This window comes from Schistocerca nitens, chromosome 4 (genome assembly GCF_023898315.1).
Source record: "Schistocerca nitens isolate TAMUIC-IGC-003100 chromosome 4, iqSchNite1.1, whole genome shotgun sequence".
NCBI lineage: Eukaryota > Metazoa > Arthropoda > Insecta > Orthoptera > Acrididae > Schistocerca > Schistocerca nitens.
In genome coordinates this window covers 861649320-861676849 of record NC_064617.1, presented here as the reverse complement: position 1 = coordinate 861676849, position 27530 = coordinate 861649320, and the positions used below count along the sequence as shown (strand labels likewise).

At 39.1% G+C, this 27530-nt stretch overlaps 2 protein-coding genes across 7 annotated transcripts in view; one reads left to right on the top strand and one right to left on the bottom strand.

The window, feature by feature from the left end:
• Window positions 1–6384, bottom strand: part of LOC126253323 (MTOR-associated protein MEAK7) — a 51937-nt gene extending 45553 nt beyond the window's left edge. For 3 of the 4 annotated variants that reach the window (XM_049954584.1, XM_049954585.1, XM_049954586.1), the window contains exon 1: window positions 6169–6384. In XM_049954584.1, coding sequence (XP_049810541.1) covers window positions 6169–6300 — 132 coding nt within the window. In that variant the 5' untranslated portion in view covers window positions 6301–6384. The remainder of the gene's footprint in view (window positions 1–6168) is intronic. The other variant, XM_049954587.1, reaches the window with a different exon arrangement.
• The window catches only part of LOC126253320 (uncharacterized), a 164559-nt gene that overhangs the window by 123641 nt on the left and 13388 nt on the right, over window positions 1–27530 (top strand). Inside the window, exons 1-2 of one of the 3 annotated variants that reach the window (XM_049954572.1) lie at window positions 6668–7096; window positions 7242–7521. The exons of 1 other annotated variant lie outside the window; for it this stretch is intronic. In XM_049954572.1, the coding sequence (XP_049810529.1) occupies window positions 7246–7521 (276 nt within the window). In that variant the 5' untranslated portion in view covers window positions 6668–7096; window positions 7242–7245. Of the gene's footprint in view, window positions 1–6667; window positions 7097–7241; window positions 7522–21737; window positions 21866–27530 lie in introns of those variants that run through there. One more of the 3 variants, XM_049954574.1, reaches the window with a different exon arrangement.

The window sequence follows — 27530 nt, the reverse complement described above, 5'->3', positions numbered from 1 at the left end:
GAACAATAAACTGCAGTCTTGACACGTCACAACTCTACCGCTCTCAAAGTCTGACACTTGGTGGTAGGCGTGTCTACCTCTCACTCGAGCCACGCAATTATCTCTTCACAAACAAACAACTTTCAAATGAGACATCTGAAAGAGAAACTCACTGTACAATCTTTCCTTACATAGAATGTGTATGCCATTAATCTTAGCCTATCTACATTGTACAGTAGTGCTGAAATGCAAATAATTTGCATATCCAAACTTCTTGCCCACTTCAAGCCAGTTTGACGTTTGTTGAATGCCACCCTTGTGGTGCTGCTATTTTAATGGCCAGCAATGTAGTTGCATTTCATTGAAAGTGGCATCTTTAATGCCAATTCTACCTACCTCAATACGTGTGAAGCTTGGCTAAACAAACCCATGGATAATAAGCTCATCTGTGAGAATAAAAAATGGCACCTCCAATGGCATTTCAGATAGCTTCCGAGTCCAACATACAGCTGTACTGGATACATAAGACAAGTGTCACAAAAGAGTCATGATGGTGATGAATGGCCTACATGCAAGCTCAAAAAATAGGACAAGAAAGGAGCTACATCCCATAAAGGGAAGAAAAAGATTTGTTGCAACTTTTAAGCAAGCATTATAGTCTTGGAATACAGTTCTTGGAACTCAATGAAGGAAGGTTGCCACTTCTGGTGCTGTCAACGGAGGTGTCCGATCCCGCCCGTCAGCTTTGACCCTTGACGTAACAGTGTTGTGTTGTGTGGCGTCATGACGGCGCAGAGTTTAGTTTATGAGCCTGTTGTATTTGTAGATGTCTTGTTGCGGTTGGTGGTGTCCTCGGGTGGTGTACTGGGTTCATTTGGGTGTTGGTGCTTGAAGTGTGCATTTATCGGTCATGACTGTTATAGAATGGAAATTAGTTTCAGTGAGTTAAGAATTAAGTTTCCATTGTGTTTGTTATTGCAATGTCGTTTGATGTTACTGGTTTGCAGTAAGTTGTTTAATTCAATGTGGGCTTCTTTTGTTAGGTATGGGTGTGGCTTCTACATTTAATAGTGTGCGTCTGCAGACTGAAATGGGGGGCGACATGTTGTCCGTCATTAAGTTTCTGCAACTTTTTGGGCTTGTGACGGAGATAGTGAAATGCAATGTATGCAAGCAGAATATGAGAGTTGGGGGTTAGTGTGTAGCGCCTGGACTTTTTTTACAGTAAGCAGTCATTTTTTTGGGTCTACTGTTTGTGTGTTGTGATGTTCGGAGGCGTTTTCATGTGTTGTTGGGTTGGTGTTATTTACTGCATGTGTTGGCGGTTGATGTTTTGGTTTCGGCACTTTTTGATTTATGTATTTTAGGGGGAAGTACTCTATTTCAATTTTTTTGGTATCGTCAGTTGTATTTGAGCTACATAGGTCATGGGAAGTGATCGATCGCAATTTGTCATCGTAGCTACGTGTGTTTTGGTATCGTGCGCTGTCGTTGACCTATATAGGTCAAGGGAAGTGTTCGATTCCAATGTGTCGTCGTAGCTATGCGTGTTTTGGTATCATGAGCTGCTGTTGACCATATAGGTCACGGGAAGTGTCCGATTCCAATTTTTGTTGTTTTAGGTGTAGAAATGAAAGAGGAAGCCGCCTGGTAGAATTTTGCACAGAGCATAACTTAATCATAGCTAACACTTGGTTTAAGAATCATGATAGAAGGTTGTATACATGGAAGAACCCTGGAGATACTAAAAGGTATCAGATAGATTATATAATGGTAAGACAGAGATTTAGGAACCAGGTTTTAAATTGTAAGACATTTCCAGGGGCAGATGTGGACTCTGACCACAATCTATTGGTTATGACCTGTAGATTAAAACTGAAGAAACTGCAAGAAGGTGGGAATTTAAGGAGATGGGACCTGGATAAACTGAAAGAACCAGAGGTTGTACAGAGTTTCAGGGAGAGCATAAGGGGACAATTGACAGGAATGGGGGAAAGAAATACAGTAGAAGAAGAATGGGTAGCTTTGAGGGATGAAGTAGTGAAGGCAGCAGAGGATCAAGTAGGTAAAAAGACAAGGGCTAGTAGAAATCGTTGGGTAACAGAAGAAATATTGAATTTAATTGATGAAAGGAGAAAATATAAAAATGCAGTAAATGAAGCAGGCAAAAAGGAATACAAACGTCTCAAAAATGAGATCGACAGGAAGTGCAAAATGGCTAAGCAGGGATGGCTAGAGGACAAATGTAAGGATGTAGACGCTTATCTCACTAGGGGTAAGATAGATACTGCCTACAGGAAAATTAAAGAGACCTTTGGAGAGAAGAGAACCACTTGTATGAATATCAAGAGCTCAGATGGCAACCCAGTTCTAAGCAAAGAAGGGAAGGCAGAAAGGTGGAAGGAGTATATAGAGGGTTTATACAAGGGCGATGTACTTGAGGACAATATTATGGAAATGGAAGAGGATGTAGATGAAATGGGAGATAAGATACTGCGTGAAGAGTTTGACAGAGCACTGAAAGACCTGAGTCGAAACAAGGCCCCGGGAGTAGACAACATTCCATTAGAACTACTGATGGCCTTGGGAGAGCCAGTCATGACAAAACTCTACCATCTGGTGAGCAAGATGTATGAAACAGGCGAAATACCCTCAGACTTCAAGAAGATTATAATAATTCCAATCCCAAAGAAAGCAGGTGTTGACAGATGTGAGAATTACCGAACGATCAGTTTAATAAGTCACAGCTGCAAAATACTAACACGAATTCTTTACAGACGAATGGAAAAACTAGTAGAAGCCGACCTCGGGGAAGATCAGTTTGGATTCCGTAGAAATACTGGAACACGTGAGGCAATACTGACCTTACGACTTATCTTAGAAGAAAGATTAAGGAAAGGCAAACCTACGTTCCTAGCATTTGTGGACTTAGAGAAAGCTTTTGACAATGTTGACTGGAATACTCTCTTTCAAATTCTAAAGGTGGCAGGGGTAAAATACAGGGAGCGAAAGGCTATTTACAATTTGTACAGAAACCAGATGGCAGTTATAAGAGTCGAGGGACATGAAAGGGAAGCAGTGGTTGGGAAGGGAGTAAGACAGGGTTGTAGCCTCTCCCCGATGTTATTCAATCTGTATATTGAGCAAGCAGTAAAGGAAACAATAGAAAAATTCGGAGTAGGTATTAAAATCCATGGAGAAGAAATAAAAACTTTGAGGTTCGCCGATGACATTGTAATTCTGTCAGAGACAGCAAAGGACTTGGAAGAGCAGTTGAACGGAATGGATGGTGTCTTGAAGGGAGGATATAAGATGAACATCAACAAAAGCAAAACGAGGATAATGGAATGTGGTCAAATTAAGTAGGGTGATGTTGAGGGTATTAGATTAGGAAATGAGACACTTAAAGTAGTAAAGGAGTTTTGCTGTTTGGGGAGCAAAATAACTGATGATGGTCGAAGTAGAGAGGATATAAAATGTAGACTGGCAATGGCAAGGAAAGCGTTTCTGAAGAAGAGAAATTTGTTAACATCGAGTATAGATTTAAGTGTCAGGATGGAATTTCTGAAAGTATTTGTATGGAGTGTAGCCATGTATGGCAGTGAAACATGGACGGTAAATAGTTTGGACAAGAAGAGAATAGAAGCTTTCGAAATGTGGTGCTACAGAAGAATGCTGAAGATTAGATGGGTAGATCACATAACTAATGAGGAGGTACTGAATAGGATTGGGGAGAAGAGGAGTTTGTGGCACAACTTGACCAGAAGAAGGGATCGGTTGGTAGGACATGTTCTGAGGCATCAAGGGATCACAAATTTAGTATTGGAGGGCAGCGTGGAGGGTAAAAATCGTAGGGGGAGACCAAGAGATGAATACACTGAGCAGATTCAGAAGGATGTAGATTGCAGTAGGTACTGGGAGATGAAGAAGCTTGCACAGGATAGAGTAGCACGGAGAGCTGCATCAAACCAGTCTCAGGACTGAAGACCACAACAACAACAACAACAACAACAGGTGTTGGTTGTGTGGAATCAATAGTTGTGGTGTGATTATAATTTTTGGAATAGTTGGTTTTTATTTTGTGGTATCGACAATTCCGGTTGTGCTATGCGGGTGAAGGGAAGTGACTGATTCCTGTCGATATTGTAAGTGTAGTGGAATTTGAGAATTTTGTGGTGTTTTTATGTCGTCATTTTGTGAGGTTTGGGATTGTGGAGTGTGTCGGTATGTGTTTATACTTAGTTTGTCCCTACCCAAAAACCCCCAATTTCCCGCACTGGTCCTGTTAGTTTGATTATATTTTTGGAGAGGTGTGTGTGTGTGTGTGTGTGTGTGTGTGTGTGTGTGTGTGTGTGTGTGTGTGTGAGTTGGTTTTATATGTATTTTCGTTTTTGTTGTTGTTTATGTAATGACGTCATAGGCGCCATATTGGAAACGGCGAGAATGGTGGTTTCCGCCATGTTGGTGACGTCATGGGTTAAAGCAGACGGGTGGAATCTGAGACTTCTGTATTCCTCATCTTTCGATATAACAGTCACTGAGTCATTGTCCAATATCTCACATACCGTAATGTAAAGGATGGTGCATCATGCCTCCTTAATCATCATTTTAGTCTTAATTGAAATGATACTACCCGTATCCAATAAGTTGCCAAGCAACTCAATGCACTAGAGAGGCCGATTTAGACAAAGGCACCTTGGGCATTGTGTATCAAGGGTATTCCACACTGAGAAAAATGTGCCTGTAGCCTGCATTATATGATGCTTGTTAACGGGAATGGCGCAAAACTGCACATCTAAGCACTGGTGCGTTATAGCACAAAACCTGTTGATTACAAAAAGGATATAAATACAGATGATGAGAAGGGTCATCATGGGCACAAGTTGTAAATCACTCATGGCTTAAACTTCTTTATTATTATTTATCACGTACGCATCTCTATAGTAGTATCACAACTTATAACTGCAGTTGAGGTTAGTACAAACCATATTAATTAAAAGACATTTCAGAGCCATTCATTCTTTCTTATTTTTATATACTAGCCTCTAGTACATGGCTTTGACTGCATATGCATTACACACATATTATACACATTTCCTCCTCCTCCTCCATCTCTGCCCACTCCTCTTCCTGCCCCCTCACTTGGTATACTTGGCTATGGGATACCACCCATCTTCTTTGACCCAAGACTCAGTTGTGCTGTGCCATGAATTGTTGCGGTATGTCAGAGAGACCATGGTGTGTTTGTTTTGGAGTGGAAGTGAAATGTTGAGTAGAGGGTGCACTGGATGAAGAGGTTGCTTGCTCTAGCAGTTTAATTATGTGGAGACAATGTGTTTGGGGGGTACGTTATTGTGTCATTTAGTGTGCAACAGTTGTCATAATGTGGAGTGTACAAAATTACGTGGTGACGCAATAGAATATATCGTGCAGAATTTGTCTTGTAAAACAGAATAGGCCTATGTCATAAAATGTAAGCTGTATTCTTAGGTGCCTGTGTAACCACTGAGTGAGTAAATCAATGTTTTAATTAAATCATGGAAGAAGTAGGTGGACCAATGTTTATTAATATATTGAATGTGATGCTGTATTAATGATAAACATTCCTCCATCTACCGCCTGCCATGATTTGATTAAAAAGACATTGATCCTAGTATGATAGTTCGAAAACTATTTTCTCGTGGGTTCTGCCGAATCATTATTCATCATATTCACATCCCTTTATTCAGTATGCGTAGTGTCTGGCCTTTGAGGCAATCGTGTTACATTTGTACAGTCATCTGATTGCATATACAACCTTGATATTCTGTATAATACTGGACATTCCCAATATTAAAGCTCACAGAGACTATGGTAACAGACTAATGAAATTACAATTTGCGCAGCATCTCTCAATACATATTTAAGTACGATACTCTACAGCGCAACCACTGGTGTATAGATTCATCTACTTCCCTTAAAAACTATTTACTTTTTCATACAGTTAAAATATGGTTTCCATCTCTTAACGACACTCAGTGAAATAAAGACTGTATATACACGGCCGATTTTAAAGGTATTATCCCTGTTATTTGTATTTTAATGGTAGGAAACAAAACTGTCACTATGGCTTTCTATGCACAACGCGTTTTTAATATATTGATGGTAACTTGCAATTACCCTATTGTTTTGTGATACAATGAAGCATACCTTAAAGTCTTCTCTATTTGCATGTTTCTTTCCTTTACAAATAGTCTTAAAATAAGACAGAAGTGCTTTTTCTTCATCATTAGCAAGACTTCTGTGCGAATTAACATTTGTCTTGCTTGATTGCTGACCCATTTTACCCGGTGCACTTTATTTAACAGTTTCCACTAGCATTCCCAAACATGAAACATCCATCTGCTATATTTCTCCCTCACTCCTGTCACTTGATGTCTCAAAAATGATTTCATAAAGATATTCCACACTGCTTCCTTTAGTTACTTGTTGAAAATGTTTTATTAACCTCACTTAAAAATGATGAATTCTCTTGTGCTTGATAATATCAAGAGACATTCGCTTCATGTTTTCTGTCGTTTGCTTGCAACTTGCGGGTACGGGGTTCAAGAATAAAAGGACAACAATTCCTGGGAATTTTTCTTCTCATCAATGTGTTATGTCTCCTGATGAACTTAGACAGCTCAATAATCTTTGTCTATGAGTCTGATTGTGAGCATTGGTGCTGAACGTCATATCCGTAAACAACTTTGTTTGTGGTAGTTTGGGATACTAATAAATGTTGTCCTTTATGCAAAGATTTATAAAAATTTGCGCGGCCAATTGTTAGTTTATATGTGAAGGAAGAGCTGGTTTTATACTAACGTTATGACATCGTCTGCTTCATGCTAATCAATACTGCCGATTGATGGACTGTAATTGTAACGATGTTTGTTGGAGTAGTTTTTATTACTGCGGCACATTCGCATTGTTCAGCCGTAGGTCAACTGCGTTTGTATTGGTGCAGTATTATTACACATATGTATGCTGCCGGTTGTAGTTATTTTTCACAGGGAGAGGCTAGAGTGAACTGCTTTTCGTGGAGACTATTCGAAGCGGCTTGAATCCCAACCGATCAACTGTACGAAAAAGTTAACCTGTTAGTATAATATTTTATATCGAGTATAAAAAACATGCATTCGATTTCATTTGTCTTTCGTCCTGCATGTGAGCGATTGTTCGTAAGGCAGCAATTTTTACGTGTTCATATTTATTGTGTACCAATAGTCTTTCTTTTGTTACAGCATAATGAGTAACTGGACCGTTAAAAAAGTCTGCCCTTTGCCATCAGAGCTGTCAGGAATTAAGAAAAATATTCCGTGCCCTGAAGAAGGCTGCAGTGGCACATTTCTTAATACGTCGAATTTGGATATGCATCTTAGTAAACATCATAAAAAAGCGAATATTGATTTACTGAAGAAAGGCGATTCACAAACAATATTTCAGTATCATTGCCCAGTCGAGAAGTGTCTATATAATATGAAATCCGATCGATTTTTCAAGAACATGAAATATCTGAAGCAGGCAAGTAATTGTACTGTTTACAGACCCCAGGTCCGGCTAAATTGCGAAAATGGTCGTATTGACTTTTATATCAGATTCCTTTTGACATGAGCACTGTTTATATTTACTATACCAGTTGTTTTTCACGTCCTCACTAATATTTTCGACTGGAGTGCCCTCCTGTTGTTACTAAACAAATAAGTGACTGATGGGACTTATTTCTCCCGTACAGCTATCTTGTATTCCAGTTTGCAGTAGCAATTTTATATTTATGATATCCTTTTCATCTGCTTTTATGGATGGTGGTATATTCTTTATTTTCTTTTGGTTCTGGTATCCTTAATAAAAGAACTTAATATTGCTCGAGTAACTTTCCGTATCTCACATTTCTACCACATTTATTCATATATTATTTGTAAAACATTTATTGCTGCCTGGTATTGAGGTTATTGTAATACCCATGCATGAATTTCCATATGAAGGATTCTTCTTCACACTCAACCACTTGATGTCCACTGCTAAATAAAGCCCTCCCTCTTCTAGACCAAGCAGTATGTTGCAGTGATTAACACACTGAACTCGCATTCAAGAGAACAATGGTTCAGATCTGCATTTATCCATTCTGATTTAGGTTTTCTGTGATTTCCTTAAATTGCTCTACGTAGTCTAAATGCCGGGATGGTTCCTATGAAACAGTGTGTCCAATTTCATTCTCTATCTTTGCGGCAGTCTAAGCTTTTGATCTTTCTCTAATGACTCCAGTGTTGATGGGACATTAAACCCTAATCGCCCTCCCTCCTCTAGACTTATCCATCCATTACATTATTCTGCAGAACAATCCTTTTTTTATGGTGGGTATGCCTTGTGCACCAGTAATTAGCCCTAGGTGACTCTGAGCTACATTCGTCCCTGCACTAACACCCCGTGATACCATCTCCGCTTGCTTGAATGGAATACTTCTGTCTTAACTCCCATAAACTAACTGTATTTCTTAGCTGTCCGAACATTCCTGTGCTGCTTGTTATTATTTTAGTCTGAACTACTATAATGTGTTATTACAAATAGATCTGACAGTGGGAAAGGTTGGTCAGCACTGCACATTTTATGATTTCTTTTACCCATCTATTATGTCACTATCTCGGGCTTTTCTACACCTACACACATTCTGCACAAGCCATGGTACAGTTCATGTTGAGTACTCCACGAAAGAACTTCCTTGGCCAAGTGACAATGTACTTACCTGGATTCCTATTACTGACTGGGGTGTAGTGAGTAAAAGTTTGAGAAGAGAATTAAATAACGTCCAAGTAGAAGAAATAAAAACTTTGAGGTTCGCTGATGAGACTGTAATTCAGTCAGAGAGGGCAAAAGACGTGGAAGATTGTTTAGGTTAAGAAGGAAGTGAGATGCTGAAAGTAGTAGATAAGTTCTGCCTAACTGGTCAGCAAATAACGGATGATGGCCATAGTAGAGAGGATACAAAATGCAGACTGGCTATAGCAAGAAAAACATTTTCTGGGAAAGAGCAATTTAAGTGTGATGAAGTCTTTTCTACAGGTATTTGTCAGAGTGTAGTCTTTGACAGGAGTGAGTTGTGGTCAATAAACAAACAAGAAGAGAATAGAAGCTTTTGAAATGTGGTATACAGAATAATGCTTGAGGATTAGATGGTATGTCGAATTACTAATGAGCTGATACTGAATTGAAATGGCGAGAAGATAAATTTAGGGCTTAACTTCATTAAAAGGAGGATTAGTTGATAGAACACATCCTGAGGCATTATGAAGTTATCAGTTTGGTAATGTAGACGAAGTTCAAGTTTTGAGTACAGTCAACTGCTTCAAGTTTATATATGTTGCAGTAGTTAGGGATAGATGAAGAGATGTTATTAAATTTTCCTCCCCTGTCTGTTCCCTGATCTATTTATTTGTTTTCTTGTCTCTCATAGTATCCTAATCTGTAGCGCGAAACTCTTGATTTCTCACTAAACAATAATGAGTTTTAGGATTGTATTTGCATTAAGAATTCATGTGGCCATAAGTCAAGACTGATAATAAAGCTGATTGTAATGTATCTATTTCATGCACATAGGAAGCTTAGCTTCGAAAATGCTATAGTCACTTTACCAGAGCCCATTCATTTAATTTTTAGTTACTAAGTTGCTGTATTAGTTGAAGTTTATCTACAATCCTGCTTTTTTCTCACACGATATCCTGGAAAGCATAGATTAAAAAAAAAAAAAGTTTTACGTGGTGCCTCATTGCAGACTATTCACAAAGGTACAACGATCATACAGATTAGGTTCCATAATTGTACATGGCTTGAAGATTTATTCAGTAATAGAAGGCAGTACATCGTCCTCAATGGCAAGTGTTCATCAGAGACAAGGGTATTGTCAGAAGTGCAACATGAAAGTGTGATAGGACTGCTTTTATTTTCTATATACGTAAATGATCTGGCGAACAGGGAAGTGTAATAGAATCACTGTTATTCTCTACATACATAAATGGTTCGGTGGGCAGGATGGGCAGCAATCTGTGGTTGTTCACTGATAATGCTGTGGTGTAAGGGAAAGTGCCAAAGATGAGTGACTGTAGGATGATACAAGATGAGTTAGCCAAAATTTCTACACTTGTGTACAAAATTAAAGCAACAAACAGAAATTCTGCAGAATTGCTTTTATTTTGCCACAAAACGGTATAAACAGATTATATTAAAGTAGAAACAATGTAAAGAATACAGAATGTAATCAACTGCAACATGCATAATGGTAGACAAAAATGTTCTCTGTTTTTTTTTCCAACTTAACGGATTTGTATATGCATTCTGACAACTGGTTAATGTGCTCACTATGGGATGTGACCACCTCTGGCAGCAATACAGGCCTGATGATGATGAGACATGCTGTGAATGGTTTTATCACACTCATGTTGAGACAGTAATTGCCCATTCTTCCTGTGGAGCTGCTCACAAGCCTTGGAGAGTGGTTGGTGAATGCTGACGGTATGCAACCCATCTCCATAGTGCATCCCAGACATGCTCCATGGGATTGAAATCGGGAGAGTGAGCAGGCCATGACATGCGTGCAATATCTTCCATTCCCCAAAAAATATTGACCACCTGTGCTCTATGCAGTCGAGCATTATCGTCCGTCAATACAAAGTCACACGAGATCCCAAGATCTCGTGATACCTGACAGCTGTTAAATCTTGCTGTTTCACCCATACAATTTCACGAGGAGGAGTTCGAGTGGCCAACATAATCCCTGCCGACACCATTAGGGATCCTCCTCGATATCGGTCTCTTTCCACAATGTCTGGGTCCCGAATTTGTGTTCCACGTGCCTTCCAGATGTGTATCCATTGAGAATCGCTCTCCAGACCAAATTGAGAGTCACCTGTGAAAACAACATTGGCCTACCTTATGACTGTCCAGGTGCCATGTTGACAGTTTCATTCTAAACATTCCCTTCTGTGAAGACACACCAGAGGTAAACAGACAGAAGGTCTCCAACAATGAAGACGTCTCTGCTGAAGCCTTCTGTACAACATTTGCCTCGATATAACACATCCAGGGGATGCTGGGAGGTCACATGCGAGTTGCAGTGCAGTGCGAAAGTGGTACCGTCATGCCCTTACAGCCAACTAACAGTCCACTCTTTCTGATGTCACATATGGTTGACCCTGTTCTGGTCTTTGGGATACAGTTTCAGGCTCTATAAACTGTCTCCTCATCCAATTCACATTAAGCCTTCAGGCTGTAACAGTTTGCGACTCTCCTGCTTCCATTCTGTCTTATGATCCTTCACAGCAGAGCATCTATAGGTGTCTTCTGTGTGTCGTACTGTACGGTCTGTGACTGCATACACAGCAATTGTGAATGTGGGACTACCCTGCAAATACTACCCCACTAGATAGGGCCCCTGACGTCATTGCTGGCATGGTTGTCCATTGGTCAGGATACCATCTTCCCTGCAGAACACAATCATAAACACATCAGTTGACAGTTTGTATGATTATATCGTGAATTAGACAAAGGACAGGGAAATGGCAGTTTGTTGCTTTAGTTTTGGACACAAGTGTAGTTGGTGTGATAAATGGGAGCCAGCTCTGAATGTAGAAAAATGTATGTTAATGCAGATGAGTAGGAAAAACAATCCTGTAATGTTTGCATACAGCCTAGTAGTGTGCTGCTTGACACAGTCACATTGATTAAACATTTAGCCGTAACATTCCCAAGTGATATGAAATGGAATGAGCCTGTAAGAATGATATTAGGGAAGGTGAACAGTTCACTTCAGTTTATTGATAGAATTTTATGAAAGTGTGGTACATCTGTAAAGTGCAGCCCATTCTTGAGTTCTGCTCTACTGTCTGGGATTTCTATTATCAGGTCAGTTTAAAGGAATACTTGGAAGCATTGCAGAGGCGAGCGAGCAACACACGAGTATTGTGGACATGTTTTGTGAACTCAAGTGGGAACCCTGGAGGAAACATTACATTCTTTTCATGGAAGACGATTGAGAAAATTTAGAGACCCAGCATTTGAAGTTGACTGCAGAATGATTGTACAGCTGTCAACATACATTTTGTATAAGGACCACAAAGATGAGAGAAATTAGTACTCATATGGTAGCATATAGACAGTCATTTAACCCACACACTTTTTACAAGTGGAGCAGGAAAAGGATATGACTAGTAATGGTACAAAGTTTCCTCCATCACACACCATATAATGGTTTCTGAAGTATGCATGTAACAGTCAATCTGTTGCTTAGCCCAAGATATAGATTAGGTTAGAAGGTGACACGGCAGTTATGCTTTGGTGAAGCTAACAAACGTGAATACAAAAGCTTAGTTGTGGTGACATACTGATCTGTAGCATAGCCCGAGACCAAGTTAAGGTCGAAAGGTCAGTTTGGTTGTGCAAAGCAGTACTGAAAGTTTCAGTTAATCCAGAGAATCTTACTCTACAACCTATAGCCGTATAAATGTATCTATGATTAATTGTTTTCCTTACATTTCTCAGCTGTGTAACTACTGTATGTAATTAATATACTAAAATGCCGTAAGAGGAAAAATAGTGCCGTAAGAAAATTGAGGAAGAAGTAGATATGGATCCAATCTGTGATGTACCATAATGCTTGGGAGAAAAAGATGTAAACTCGTATCATGCTTGTATTTGACTAGTTTAGATAGTGTCTTCTCATGCTCTAATTAAAGATCAACACTAGCATGGAGTAGGACCATTTAATTGGATAAGTCAATAAATATTAGGAATAGTTACCAAATTATTCCATAAACACTGTGATGTTCATGTTGTCTCCATGCCTAATTCACCAAATTTTTCTCGTTCAGTAACAACCCGTTGAAAATATCTTTCAATGACTCTATGTTTGAGGAGTCTAGTATCAAAACCAGCCATATCACTGAAGCCGTATTTTTCAGTTTGGATGATAAACCTCTGCAGACAATACAATGATGGTCACAGACATTTTTCTTTGGTAGTTGCATCCTTAATGGTTTAATACTTACTTTGTATTGTTTTGTAAAATCTGATTCATAATGAACTGATTTTTTGTTACTTTCAGTTATGATTTGGCTGTTTTTGTTGCAATTTTATATATATATTTTTTAATAGAACTGTACACTGTTTAAATTCCAAAGTCTTCTGGAAAAAAACAAAGAAATGATAATAGTGACATTGCAGTTACTTTTCTTTATAGTGATAAAAAAGTATTTCAACATAAATGAAATAATAACATATCAAGAACATCATTAGAAACTGAGAAAAATTCAAATAGAATTTCTCTCACTGAAAGTCTATTGTGGCTATTGAGGTCGAAATTAAGTCTGATAGTAAATTTTCTGGTCGCATATAGCAAGTCTAGGTGAAACCAAGTTAATTTTTGGATGATTTTACCAGCCACCTTATTCTTCTATGACAATTCTAGAGTCATTCAAAGAAAGTCTACAGTCAGTAGCATGTAAATACCCAGATCGTACAATACAAATGTGACATGACTTTCACCTGCCGAGTATAGACTGGAATACCTAAGGATTCGTTGTGGGGGTTACAACAGATAGCCATGCAAAGTACTTTTGAACATGTTTTTTGAAAACTGTCTTGAGCAACTATGAGGTACTATCCAAAATTTTTGTGACTGGTGCTGCCATCTGTTGAAAACCTTACCTTTGGACTAATGGTCACCATCACCCTCGAAGTAGTTCCCATCCGCACGTACACACCAGTCCCAGCGCTTCTGCCACTGGTAAAACATTTCTGGAAGTCCTGTTCTTTGAGGGTGTTCATCACCACCAGTGATGGTTCTTGAATCCTCTCCAGAGTGTTGAACCGATGGCCTTTCAATTAGAGTTTCAGTTTTGTAGTGGAGCATAGAGCATAGAATCATGTAACAGAAAACAGTATCACATTAGCTTTCAAGCTTTTTCTTGTAAGAGTAGACACATTCACACACACAACCACACAGACACCCAAACACCCGGGGCTGCAGTTGGAGTGATTACTGATTATCAGTTACTGATTATTGAAAGGGAAATGGAAGGATGCATGAGGTAAATAGGGTATAGCAGGATGGAGTGAGGCATATTTTTAGACAGTGACTCGGCTGTGCAAGAAGACGAAAATAGTTTGGAGGGTAGGGCATTATGAGATATAGAGAGAGTAGGAAAGTGATTTTTCTTGTGTGTGTGTGTGGGGGGGGGGGGGGGGGGGGAAGGAGGAAAGGAAAGTGGAAATGAAGAGAGGGGAAAAGAGAGACAGAGAGAAGGCAATATACAATTTGAAAGAGACAGAGTGATGTGGAGAAAAGGGAAAAGGTTAGGTGATGCAGCAGGAACCAGGTTAGTGGAAATTTGGGACAGGGATTGGCCACCACTCCCCCGCCCGCCTACCCCTCCCCTGCTGCCAATATGGGCATGTGCTCCCAGCTCCCCTCATACTGGACTCGCATTCGGGAGGACGACGGTTCAATCCCGCGTCCGGCCATCCTGATTTAGGTTTTCCGTGGTTTCCCTAAATCGCTCCAGGCAAATGCCGGGATGGTTCCTCTGAAAGGGCACGGCCAACTTCCTTCCCTGATCCGACGAGACCGATGACCTCGCAGTTTGGTCTCTTCCCACAAACAGCCCAATCCCCCAGCTCCCCTCTCTGTTTTCAACTCTGTCCCCTCCCTGTCTCCCTTTTCATTTCCACCTTCCTCTTCTCCCCCACCCTTCGCCACTCTGCATATATATTAATAGAGGGAAACATTCCACGTGGGAAAAATATATCTAAAAACAAAGAGGATGTGACTTACCAAACGAAAGCGCTGGCACGTCGATAGACGCACAAACAAACACAAACATACACACAAAATTCAAGCTTTCGCAACAAACTGTTGCCTCATCAGGAAAGAGGGAAGGAGAGGGAAAGACGAAAGGATGTGGGTTTTAAGGGAGAGGGTAAGGATTCATTCCAATCCCGGGAGCGGAAAGACTTACCTTAGGGGGAAAAAAGGACGGGTATACACTCGCGCGCGCGCGCGCGCACACACACACACACACACACACACCCCTTTTTTTTTTTTGCTCTATTCTCTGAACTTCTTGTTTTCAACTGCTGAGTAACATGTTAAAAGATTAGCATAATTCCATCCTGCTACATCCTACTTGCCGTGTGCATCCTTCCATACTCCCCATACTCCCTCCCCATCTCCATCAGCCCAGGAAGCTGTTTCCAATAATCAGTCTAACCTCGGCCACTGGAGTGTATGTTAAGGGTCTGCGTGGTTGACCATGTGAATTTGTGTATTTTTATTTGAAAAAGAGTAAGAGCTTTAAAGCTAATGTGAATGCTATTTTCTGTTATGTGTGTGTTTGTGCCACACATCAGTCCATTATAGATGCTGGTTTCTGTCTGTTATTTTAGGTATTGTTCAACAAGAGGGAATATGGTAATGGGTAGTTCTTGGTAGAAAATAAACAAATTGAATAAAGATAACAACTCGCCAAATAGTTTGATTGCTGAGGAGTTGATAGGGTCATAAACAAGGCAAAGAACTTGGCTTGCTGGTTTTTCGACAAATCCTGGTTCTCAAGAAAGAGACACATAAAAGGCAGCACACAAATTTCTCAGTATTGTTAATTTGCTTATTGGCAACTCAACACTTCAACAATTCGGGGAGTTGTTACATTAACTCCATAAATTATTTGCAGCAAAGGAAAAGCTAGTTCTGAAAACATGAGTTATGTGACCTATTTTCATAACATCTCCATTGAAGAATCTATAAAACAGAGTAACAGGGGTGTGTAGTAACAGTTCCCAAAGATGCTTTTGGTAGGAGTAAATGAAATCTAGAAAAAATACTTTAATTTTAGTGTTCAGGTTCTCATTACTAGCAGAGTACATGAAAAGTATTTCCTTTTAAATCCTGGGAGCATCCCCAGTATATTTTTGCATGAGCTGTACTGACATTTCACAAATGTAGGAACATGTCTCTGAATTCATTCATTCTCACCAAGTGTGGTAGCACAGTGGTTTTCACACTGGACTTGCATTTTGTAGGACGACAGTTCAAATCCAAATCCAGCAATCCTCGTTTAGCCTTTCTGTGATTTTCCTAAACCATTTAGGGCAAATGCTGAGATGGTTTATTCAGGACACAGCTGATTTCCTTCCCCATCCTTCCCTTACCCGAGCATGTGCTCTGTCTTCAATGACATTGTTATTGATTGGATGGTAAACACTAAATATCCCCCCATCCTCCCTAAATCCATTCAGCATTTAATGTGCCTATTTTACAGCTATTTGTGATGATGAAGTGGTACTTTAGATTTAATCACCGTAGTTTTTGTATGCGTTTTCCTATAGAGATGAACAGTGCTTTCTCAGAACCCTGAAATCTGAGTATTTCATTCATCTTTACTCTTCATTCCACATTTTTGTCCCAGTTCAATATCATCTCATTGTGACAATCTAAGTATTTAAAAAATGTAACGTGTTGCAGAAGTTTACCAATAATCTTGCAATCAGATACTATGAGATTGTTTCTCTTTGCTGTAGGCATTATCTTTCCTTTACCCATATTTAAAGAGCGCTATCATTATGAGTTTCTATACACTCACCCAGCTACAATACTTTCCTGTAGACAACAGTATCATCAGGGGACAATCTGTGTATGTTGCTGATCATACATGATGAATTGTTTATATATGTTGAGAATATTAGTGATCCTGAGCTTCCTATGGTACACTTGGATGTTACTTTTGCTTCTATTGAGCATTGTCCACCTCGTATAACATTTTGGGCTCTTTCAGTAATAAATCCACATATTTTTTAAGGTTTCTAAGTGATTGTGTATACTCATTACAGTATACCATATTGCATTATATTTTCAAGTTCCTTTCAGAAGGCAGAATCTATCTTTTCACCTATTATGAAGACAACATGTGAAAAAATGTGAACTGTATTTCACATGAATGGTTTTTCCTGAGCCCATACTAACTCTTTGAGAGAATCTTCTTTTCCTCCCGAAATGTATTGTTCAAGCCTAGAGTTGTTATCATCATCTTGTACAGTTTTCTGCCACTGCCAGGGTCTGCTTGCAACCCAAGTCTCTCCATCTGCTCCAGACATTCCACCACCTCCCTGTAGCTACTCTGGCCCAGTCTTCTCTTCCAGTTGCTTTCTTCCACTCCTTTTAGCCACTTGTTCCTTGGTCTCCTGCCTTCCGGCTCCATCTTGTGCATATTCCTACAGATCCCGTCTCCTGTAATTCATCCAAATCCCCATACCATCTTAATCTTCTTTTTTTTCATTCTTCTTTTATAGAGATATCTCATGTGTTAATTCCATAATCCATTCATTTGTCATCATTTCCAACATTGTTACACATATTAGACTTCTCAAAAACTTCATCTTTATTGAAACTTCCTGGCAGGTTAAAACTGTGTGCCAGGCCGAGACTCGGACTTGGGACCTTTGCCTTTTGCGGGTAAGTGCTCTACCAACTGATCTACCCAAGCACGTGCTTGGGTAGCTCAGTTGGTAGAGCACTTGCCTGCGAAAAGCAAAGGTCCCGAGTTCAAGTCACAGTCTGGCACACAGTTTTAATCTGCCAGGAAGCTTCAAATCAGCGCACACTCCACTGCAGAGTGAAAATCTCATTCTGGAGTCATCTTTATTGTTCACACCTTACTTTTCCCCTTTCCTTCATGAGCGAGTTTCCGCAGCATACAACAGAATTGGTGTATAATATGTTATGTATATTAACTTCTTACTTAGGAGACTTCTTTGTTCCATATAACTTCTCTCACACTTCTCTCGTCATGAAGCAATTGGCATGCTTTGTTGATTCACCTATCTCTTGGTCATTTCTTCTGTTTCCTGTACAATTTACCTGCCAGGTATCCCAAACTGTCCACTCTTTTCAGTTGCTCCTTACTCAGTATCATGTTTATTGTGGACAATCCTTTTTTCTTGTTGTGACCACCAGCTCACATTTCTTTGCTTGAATTTTTGGCCATATTCGTGTCCAACATTTCCCCAGACATGTAATTGGTTTTGTATTTCCTTCTCATTGTTATCCCATACTATCAGATCATCAGCAAACAACATTGTTGTAATTTTGTCATCTGTCTCTCCTGCCACTTGGATTATTGTATCATCCACCATCCCTATAAAAAATTAAGGAGATAGTGCATTTCCTTGTTTTAGAAGATTAAAAAATGTAGACTTATACCTTTCTTGTAATAGGTATTATTTTAAAGTTTAATATAATAATGTTTAGGACTGTTGTATATGCACTTAATATCATAACACACAGAAGCTTACTCTGCCTATGCTTAAAAGAAAAGTCAAACATTATGATAAGGACAGATTGCTGCTCACCATGTATTGGAGATGCTGAGCTGCAGATAGGCACAACAAAAAGACTGTTAAACAAGTAAGCTTTCAGCCAAAAAGGCCTTCGTTGGAATATGTACACACAAACTTTCACGTAAACAGAACTAACACACACTAATTCCGAAGAAGACCTTTTTGGCTAAAATCTTTCTTGTTTGATAGTCTTTCTGTAGTGCCTATTTGCGTCTGACCATTTCCGCAATATGGTGAGTAGCTATATATATCTTTCATAATACTGTCCTTATACCATCCTGGATTTTCCATTGTTAGAAAAGTAGACAATTTTATACCCGCAAAATACACCTCATAGCGGTCACAACTGTAATGGTTATAGGGTACATATCCTGAATACCTCATGAGAATATAGATATCAGAACCCTCGAGCATTATTTCACCATCCAAGAGATTTCAGTGTGTACAATGTAATGCTGTGCAATAATTTTGGTCCTCTTGAGAAGCTTGTTATGTGAAAGTATACACCGTCTTTGCATAAACTGTATGAGCATTTCATAATTGATTTTCCTGTTATTCTATCCTGCTGTCTACCTTCTGATGATTGTTTATCCAGTCCTTTGTCTGCTATCACCTAATATGTATCATTTGTTTCCTGTCACGATTTAGTAGTAATTTCATTGTGGAGCTTTTTTATTTGGTAGTAGTTTATGTTTTTAAACAGAACTTTGTAATACCTGCAGGAATTTTGTAAGATGTGAATAGTGTGTACTTTTTTTTCTAAGTGGTGTAAGCAGCAATCAATTATTCAGTTGTTTCCTTGATGGTGACCTTATAAATTACTTACACAATAAATTGACAGCCTTCATGTTTAACTGTATGTGTACCTGATGGCAAATGTGGCATAATAGAAGAAAGTGAATGTGTTTTGATACCCAGAGTGTCTTTTAGACAATTGTTGACAGTACTTTTCATGTACTCTAATTGCAAATCACCACCACCACCATCTTAAGCAGCAGTATAGAAAAGGGATTCAGTGGTTAAGACCCTGGACCACATTTCAGGGAAGCAGAGCTAAAATCCCTGTATGGCCACTCAGATATAGGTTTTCAGTGGTTTCTGTAATTCAGTTAAAGTGAATTGTAGCATAGGTTTTTTAAAAGAACTTCTTTCTTCATCCATGCTTATCTTTGCTTGTTCACTGTCTGTAATGACACAATCACTGTCAATGTGTTAAATCACATTCTCCTTTCTTTAGAAGCACCAGCACTCATGTTCCTCCTTTCACCAAATTACGTTGCATGTGACAGGACATTTGTGAGGAACTCAGAAAAACAACAGATGTGGCATTGATGGTAATGTTTTGTGAAACAACTTTACTTCTTTTGGAATCAGTGGTGGCCATATTTGATTTGTGTGAGCTTACCAACATAAAGTAAGTCTATTATGGGGAGGCTTTAAGAAATGAAAGATAAACATTTTGTGGGAGACATTACCCACACCAAACACTGTGCTCTCCTTCAGTTTCTAGAAATTTGATCTCTGGATGACAGTGCAAGGTGATGACACCCAAGCTGAAAGGAAGAGTGCTGAGGAGATAAACCAATAAGAGTGCTTTGATATGTACGTAAGTTGAATACCACTCTATTCACCAAAAAACATTATATGCAAACAACTAGGTTGAAATTGGTCGTATGAGGGGAGACTGATTAATACATCTTTTGATCTTCAACAAAGCAGGAGGAAATTTAGTTAAGTATCAAGACCACTGCTAAATAACTTATTTTAGTGGTTTTATGTAGAGGCTAATAAAAGTGTCATGCATAAATAATTCTCTACTGCTGATTGGTGCCACATTTTTTTATAAAAATGGATATAACCTAGCATGTCATAGGGTCATTAGATTTCTTAAAGTGTACAATGACCAAGATGTAGAGTTGAGAGAAGTTCTTTGCATTCCAGCCAGCACTTAAAGTAGTACAGGTCTGGCACATTCTGGATATTCAGTTGAGATTTGTTCTCAAGAAATGATTGACAAACATTATGGTACTGTAATGGAATACTCATTAAGATTTGTGAGTTTTTGCTATGATGGGCACTCATATGACAGTATATGTAATATCCTGAGTGAATTCTGCATAAGAAGAAGATAAATGAGTAAACCTCTGTTGACTCCAGACAAAAACTGCTCAGATGAGGACTGTTTAGAATATGTGAAGCATAATCTGAAAGACTTCTGGGTGTAACCTAGACATGTACCCATGATTATACTTTGGAGACACAACTACATTCAAAATTTAGTGCTGGCAGTGTCAAAGTATGCTGAAAAATAAATTTCTTTTCAGCACTTGCAGGATATCATCACATTTGATTATTTGGAAAAGGGTTGAATGGTGAATGGCTTTTAACAAACAGTTTTATTGGACCATTCAGATGGTCACATGAATAAAAAGTTACACATTGGTCATGGCTACAGGAGAAATGCTAAAACCAGGCTTCAAAATGATTTTATACTCACTCTGTTTTCAATATTTCATCCAGTGCATTTTCTTTTTGTTTCCTGACCTCAAATACTGTTTCAAGGCAAACAGATATCTATTGAATGAATAGGCAACTTTTTTTGTAAACGAGTGTGTACACAATTGGAAGCAAATGTTTTTCTGACAAAATAAATAAAAGCATAATCTCACTGAACCAAATGTTTGACGGAGATTATATCAAGAAATAAGTTAATCTTATTAAAAAGTTATTTAGTAATATTTTTACCAAACTTATCAGCCCATAATTGTGTATTGAGAACAGCTGTTTTTTCATCATGTTGACTGGGCACCTTCCCTTAATGCCTCTACTGCTAATACGTACTGCACTTATCATGATAGAGACTGTGCCCTTCACTAGACATAGGAAAATATGGTTCAGTTCAGCCTGGTAGTGGTACAGTCACAACTCAACTTCATTGTACCTTCACATCTGAATAACATGTATGTGCAGTAGTAGACAAGGAAACCTGGGTGTTTTGTCTGATGTGCTGGAGGGGGGAGAAAGGATGTCACACAGTTTAATGCTGTAGATTTCTTTTTGAGGGCACATGTAAAGAGTATCATGCACGTGACCTCTATTGACACTATGTAACTATTATTTGTCAAATATTTGCGGTTGAACAAATTCAGTACATTGTATACCCAGCTGGGCTGCTGATTCCATTTTTATACACAATATTTCGATGACCAACACAGTCATCATCTTCAGGTGCTACCCACTGTGCTATTGTGTGTACTCGGTGCCTGGACTCTGGCCACAACCAAACTGGAAGTGTTGTTGGTGTCGCACTGCTATTTATAGCAGAGTTCAACTCCTGGTACCCACCATATCTTTTGATACTGATTTGTTGTGTATTTGCTTTTTTAGGGCCCACACTGTTACCCTGTGAAACCCACACCATAAAGTCACACTAACAAAACAAGAGTAATAACAAATTGAGTGGAGTCTTCTAGTTTCAAAGAGTATGGTAATGATTGTTTTGATGTATTAAATATGTCCAGATTCAGAAAAGATACTTTGCTTTACACCTTATTTAAAATGTCTGCTAGGGTAATTGCAATAAATAATTCATTTTGTTGGCCATCTAAGATGATTATTTAAGTGATTATTTAAATGATTATTTAAATGACATTTCAGAAATCCTTGAAAAAAATACTTTTGGTTCGATATAGCAAATGTGAATGGTGTTAAAAGATACTGATCATACCTGTTTATTACCCCCGCTCACTGTAACCTGCGTAACACTTCAGATATCATGTTATATGACTTAAAACAATGTCAAAAGATGCCGCTCAGTGAATAGAAAGTGACCTTCTCCTTTTTAGATATGTTGTTATGTGAAAATGAGTTACTGAATTCAGTTGTCAAAAGTTATAAGACCTCGTAAACTACAGTCTTGTATTATTATTATTATTATTATTGTTGTTGTTGTTATCATCATCTTCAGTCTGAAGACTGGTTTGTTGCAGCTCTCCATGTTACTCTGTCCATTGCAAGGCTCCTCATCTCTACAGAACTACTTCAAGCTACACCCGCTTGAACCTGCTGATTGTATTCCAGCGTTTGTCTTCCTGTATGGTTTTTACCTTCCACACTTCCCTCCAGTACTAAATTGATAATTTCTTGATGCCTCAAGATGTACTATCAACCGATCCTTCTTTGAGTCAAGTTATGGTATACATTTCTTTTCTTCCCAAGTCCAATAAGTACCTCCTCATTAGCTATTTGATCCATCCATCTAATCTTCAGCATTCTTCTGCAGCATCATATTTCAAAAGCTTCTGTTCTCACCTTTCTGAAGTGATTATCATCCAATTTTCACTTCATATGCAGGTCCCAACAGCACCTTCACAAAAGACTTCCAAACATTGAAATATATACTTAGTGCTAACAAAATCCTCTTTTTCAGAAATGCTTTTACATTATGCTAGTCTGCATTTAATATCCTCTCTATGAGGGTAAGTCAATTATTATCTGCAATTTAGTTATATTTTTGTTTATTTTGGTAGTACTGTCATTTTGCATTGATGACGCATGCTTTGTTTATTTGTTGTTATATCTTTGCAATTTTCAAACAGCTAGGGTAGTTTCATTATCGCTGCTGTGCTGTTAACCATGGCTGCTCCACTGTCTATTTGCACCAAAGAAGAGTTCTGCCTCCCCCCTTTCTCAAGTAGTGCTCCCCTTTCATGTCCATCGACTCTTATGATTGCAGTTTGATTTCTGTAATGTACATAACTTTTCGCTGCCTGTGTTTTTTATACATGCTAATTTCAGAATTTCAAAGAGTATAATGTTCAAAGAGTATATTGTTACATTCCAATCTGGATTTTCCATTGTTTGAAAGAGTGTATTCCAGTTGACATTGTCAAAAGTTTCCTCTAAATCCACAAACTGTATAAACATAGGTTTGCCTTTCTTCAACCTATATGGTTACTTGTAGGATCAGTATTGCCTCAAAGGTTCCTACATTTCCCTGGAACCCAGATTGATTTTCCCTACTGCTTCTTTATCCAATATTGTGTAAATAATTCATGTCAGTACTTTGCAGTCACTAAGTTGCCATCATGACTTATTAAACTGATAGTTCAGTAATATTCACATCTATTTGCAACTGCTTTCTTTGAAACTGGTATTATTACATTCTTTTTGAAGTGTAAAGGTATTTCGCCAATCTCATATATCTTGAATATGAGGTGGAATGATTTTGTCGTGGTTGGTTCTCCCAAGAATCGTAATAATTCAGAGGGAATTGTCTCTGCTCCAGTCACTGTGTTTCGGATTAAGTCTTTCAGTGCTGTGTCAAATTCTTCGGAGTATCATAACTCCCCCCCATGAACCATGAACCATGGACGTTGCCGTTGGTGGGGAGGCTTGCGTGCCTCAGCGATACAGATGGCCGTACCATAGGTGCAACAACAACGGAGGGGTATCTGTTGAGAGGCCAGACAAACGTGTGGTTCCTGAAGAGGGGCAGCAGCCTTTTCAGTAGTTGCAGGGACAACAGTCTGGATGATTGACTGATCTGGCCTTGCGACACTAACCAAAACGGCCTTGCTGTGCTGGTACTGCGAATGGCTGAAAGCAGGGGGAAACTACAGCCGTAATTTTTCTCGAGGGCATGCAGCTTTACTGTATGGTTAAATGATGATGGTGTCCTCTTGGGTAAAATATTCCGGAGGTAACATAGTCCCCCATTCGGATCTCCGGGCAGGGACTACTCAAGAGGACATCGTTATCAGGAGAAAGAAAACTGGCGTTCTATGGATCGGATCGTGGAATGTCAGATCCCTTAATCGGGCAGGTAGGTTAGAAAATTTAAAAAGGGAAATGGATAGGTTGAAGTTAGATATAGTGGGAATTAGTGAAGTTCGGTGGCAGGAGGAACAAGACTTTTGGTCAGGTGAATACAGGGTTATAAATACAAAATCAAATAGGGGTAATGCAGGAGTAGGTTTAATAATGAATAAAAGAATAGGAGTGCAGGTAAGCTACTACCAACAGCATAGTGAATGCATTATTGTGGCCAAGATAGACACGAAGCCCATGCCTACTACAATAGTACAAGTTTATATGCCAACTAGCTCTGCAGATGATGAAGAAATTGATGAAATGTATGACGAGATAAAAGAAATTATTCAGGTAGTGAAGGGAGACGAAAATTTAATGGTCATGGGTGACTGGAATTCGAGAGTAGGAAAAGGGAGAGAAGGAAACATAGTGGGTGAATATGGATTGGGGGAGAGAAATGAAAGAGGAAGCCGTCTGGTAGAATTTTGCACAGAGCATAACATAATCATAGCCAACACTTGGTTCAAGAATCATAAAAGAAGGTTGTATACATGGAAGAATCCTGGAGATACTAGAAGGTATCAGATAGATTATATAATGGTAAGAAAGAGATTTAGGAACCAGGTTTTAAATTGTAAGACATTTCCAGGGGCAGATGTGGACTCTGACCACAATCTATTGGTTATGAACTGTAGATTAAAACTGAAGAAACTGCAAAAAAGGTGGGAATTTAAGGAGATGGGACCTGGATAAACTGACTAAACCAGAGGTTGTACAGAGTTTCAGGGAGAGCATAAGGGAACAATTGACAGGAATGGGGGAAAGAAATACAGTAGAAGAAGAATGGGTAGCTCTGAGGTATGAAGTAGTGAAGGCAGCAGAGGATCAAGTAGGTAAAAAGACGAGGGCTAGTAGAAATCCTTGGGTAACAGAAGAAATATTGATCTCAAAAATGAGATCCACAGGAAGTGTAAAATGGCTAAGCAGGGATGGCTAGAGGACAAATGTAAGGATGTAGAGGCTTATCTCACTAGGGGTAAGATAGATACTGCTGACAGGAAAATTAAAGAGACCTTTGGAGAAAAGAGAGCCACTTGTATGAATATCAAGAGCTCAAATGGAAACCCAGTCTAAGCAAAGAAGGGAAAGGAGAAAGGTGGAAGGAGTATATAGAGCGTCTACACAAGAGCGATGTACTTGAGGACAATATTATGGAAATGGAAGAGGATGTAGATGAAGATGAAATGGGAGATACGATACTGTGTGAAGAGTTTGACAGAGCACTGAAAGACCTGAGTCAAAACAAGGCCCCGGAAGTAGACAACATTCCATTAGACTACTGACGGCCTAGGGAGAGCCAGTCCTGACAAAACTCTACCATCTGGTGAGCAAGATGTATGATATATGCGAAATACCCTCAGACTTCAAGAAGAATATAATAACTCCAATCCCAAAGAAAGCAGGTGTTGACAGATGTGAAAATTACCGAAATACCATTTTAATAAGTCACAGCTGCAAAATACTAAAGTGAATTCTTTACAGACGAATGGAAAAACTGGTAGAAGCCGAGCTCGGCAAAGATCAGTTTGGATTCCGCAGAAATGTTGGAACACGTGAGGCAGTACTGACCCTACGACTTATCTTAGAAGCTAGATTAAGGAAAGGCAAACCTACATTTCTGGCATTTGTAGACTTAGAGAAAGCTTTTGACAGTGTTGACTGGAATACTCTCTTTCAAATTCTGAAGGTGGCAGGGGTAAAATACAGGGAGCGAAAGGCTATTTACAATTTGTACGGAAACCAGATGGCAGTTATAAGAGTCGAGGGGCATGAAAGGGAAGCAGCGGTTGGGAAGGGAGTAAGACAGGGTTGTAGCCTGTCCCCGATGTTATTCAATCTGTATATTGAGCAAGCAGTAAAGGAAACAAAAGAAAAATTCGGAGTAGGTATTAAAGTCCATGGAGAAGAAATAAAAACGTTGAGGTTCGCCGATGACATTGTAATTCTGTCAAGAGACAGCAAAGGACTTGGAAGAGCTGTTGAATGGAATGGACAGTGTCTTTAAAGGAGGATATAAGATGAACATCAACAAAAGCAAAACGAGGATAATGGAATGTAGTCTAATTAAGTCGGTTGACGCTGAGGGAATTAGATTAGGAAATGAGGCACTTAAAGTAGTAAAGGAGTTTTGCTGTTTGGGGAGCAAAATAACTGATGATGGTCGAAGTAGAGAGGATATAAAATGTAGACTGGCAATGGCAAGGAAAGCATTTCTGAAGAAGAGAAATTTGCTAACATCGGGTATAGATTTAAGTGTCAGGAAGTCGTTTCTGAAAGTATTTGTATGGAGTGTAGCCATGTATGGAAGTGAAACATGGACGATAAATAGTTTGGACAAGAAGAGAATAGAAGATTTCGAAATGTGGTGCTACAGAAGAATGCTGAAGATTAGATGGTTAGATCACATAACTAATGAGGAGGTATTGAATAGAATTGGGAGAAGAGGAGTTTGTGGCACAACTTGACAAGAAGAAGGGACCGGTTGGTAGGACATGTTGTGAGGCATCAAGGGATCACAAATTTAGCATTGGAGGGCAGCGTGGAGGGTAAAAATCGTAGAGGAAGACCAAGAGATGAATACATTAAGCAGATTCAGAAGCAGTAAGTACTGGGAGAAGAAGAAGCTTGCACAGGATAGAGTAGCATGGAGAGCTGCATCAAACCAGTCTCAGGACTGAAAACAACAACAACAACAACATCATAACTCCCATAGTGTAGTCATATACTTCCTATTTTTTTCTGTAATATTGTCTTCAAGTTCGTTTCACATGTATAGCCGTTCTATTTATTCCTTTCACCTTTCAGCATTCCCTTTTTTGCTTATTACTGTCTTGCCATCAGAGCTCTTGATCCTCACACAGCTGCTTCTCTGCATCCCTATGGTCTCTTCAGTATTCCTGCTAGTAATGTCATCTTTCTCATAGTTTTACATGCTTACACAGCCTTGCATTTGTCCTCTAGCCATTCTCCTTAAACATTTGGCGCTTGATGTCAATCTAATTTTTTAGATGTCTGTATTCCCTCTGGTGTGCTCCTTTTTCTGCATTTTTGTATTTTGTCTTTTTGTTAGGTATAGTCACTATCTCGCATGTTACCCAAGAAGTTTGCTTGTTTAATTCTCTGCAGCCTTCGCTTTTTCATCATTCAGAATTACCCATTTGCCTTTTATCCTATTCCTTTTCCCTGTTTCAGCCAATCGTTGCCCAGTAATCCCTTTGAAACTTTTGAGAACCCATTTTTCTTTCAGTTTATCTGGGTCTTGCTTCCCTAATTTTCTACCT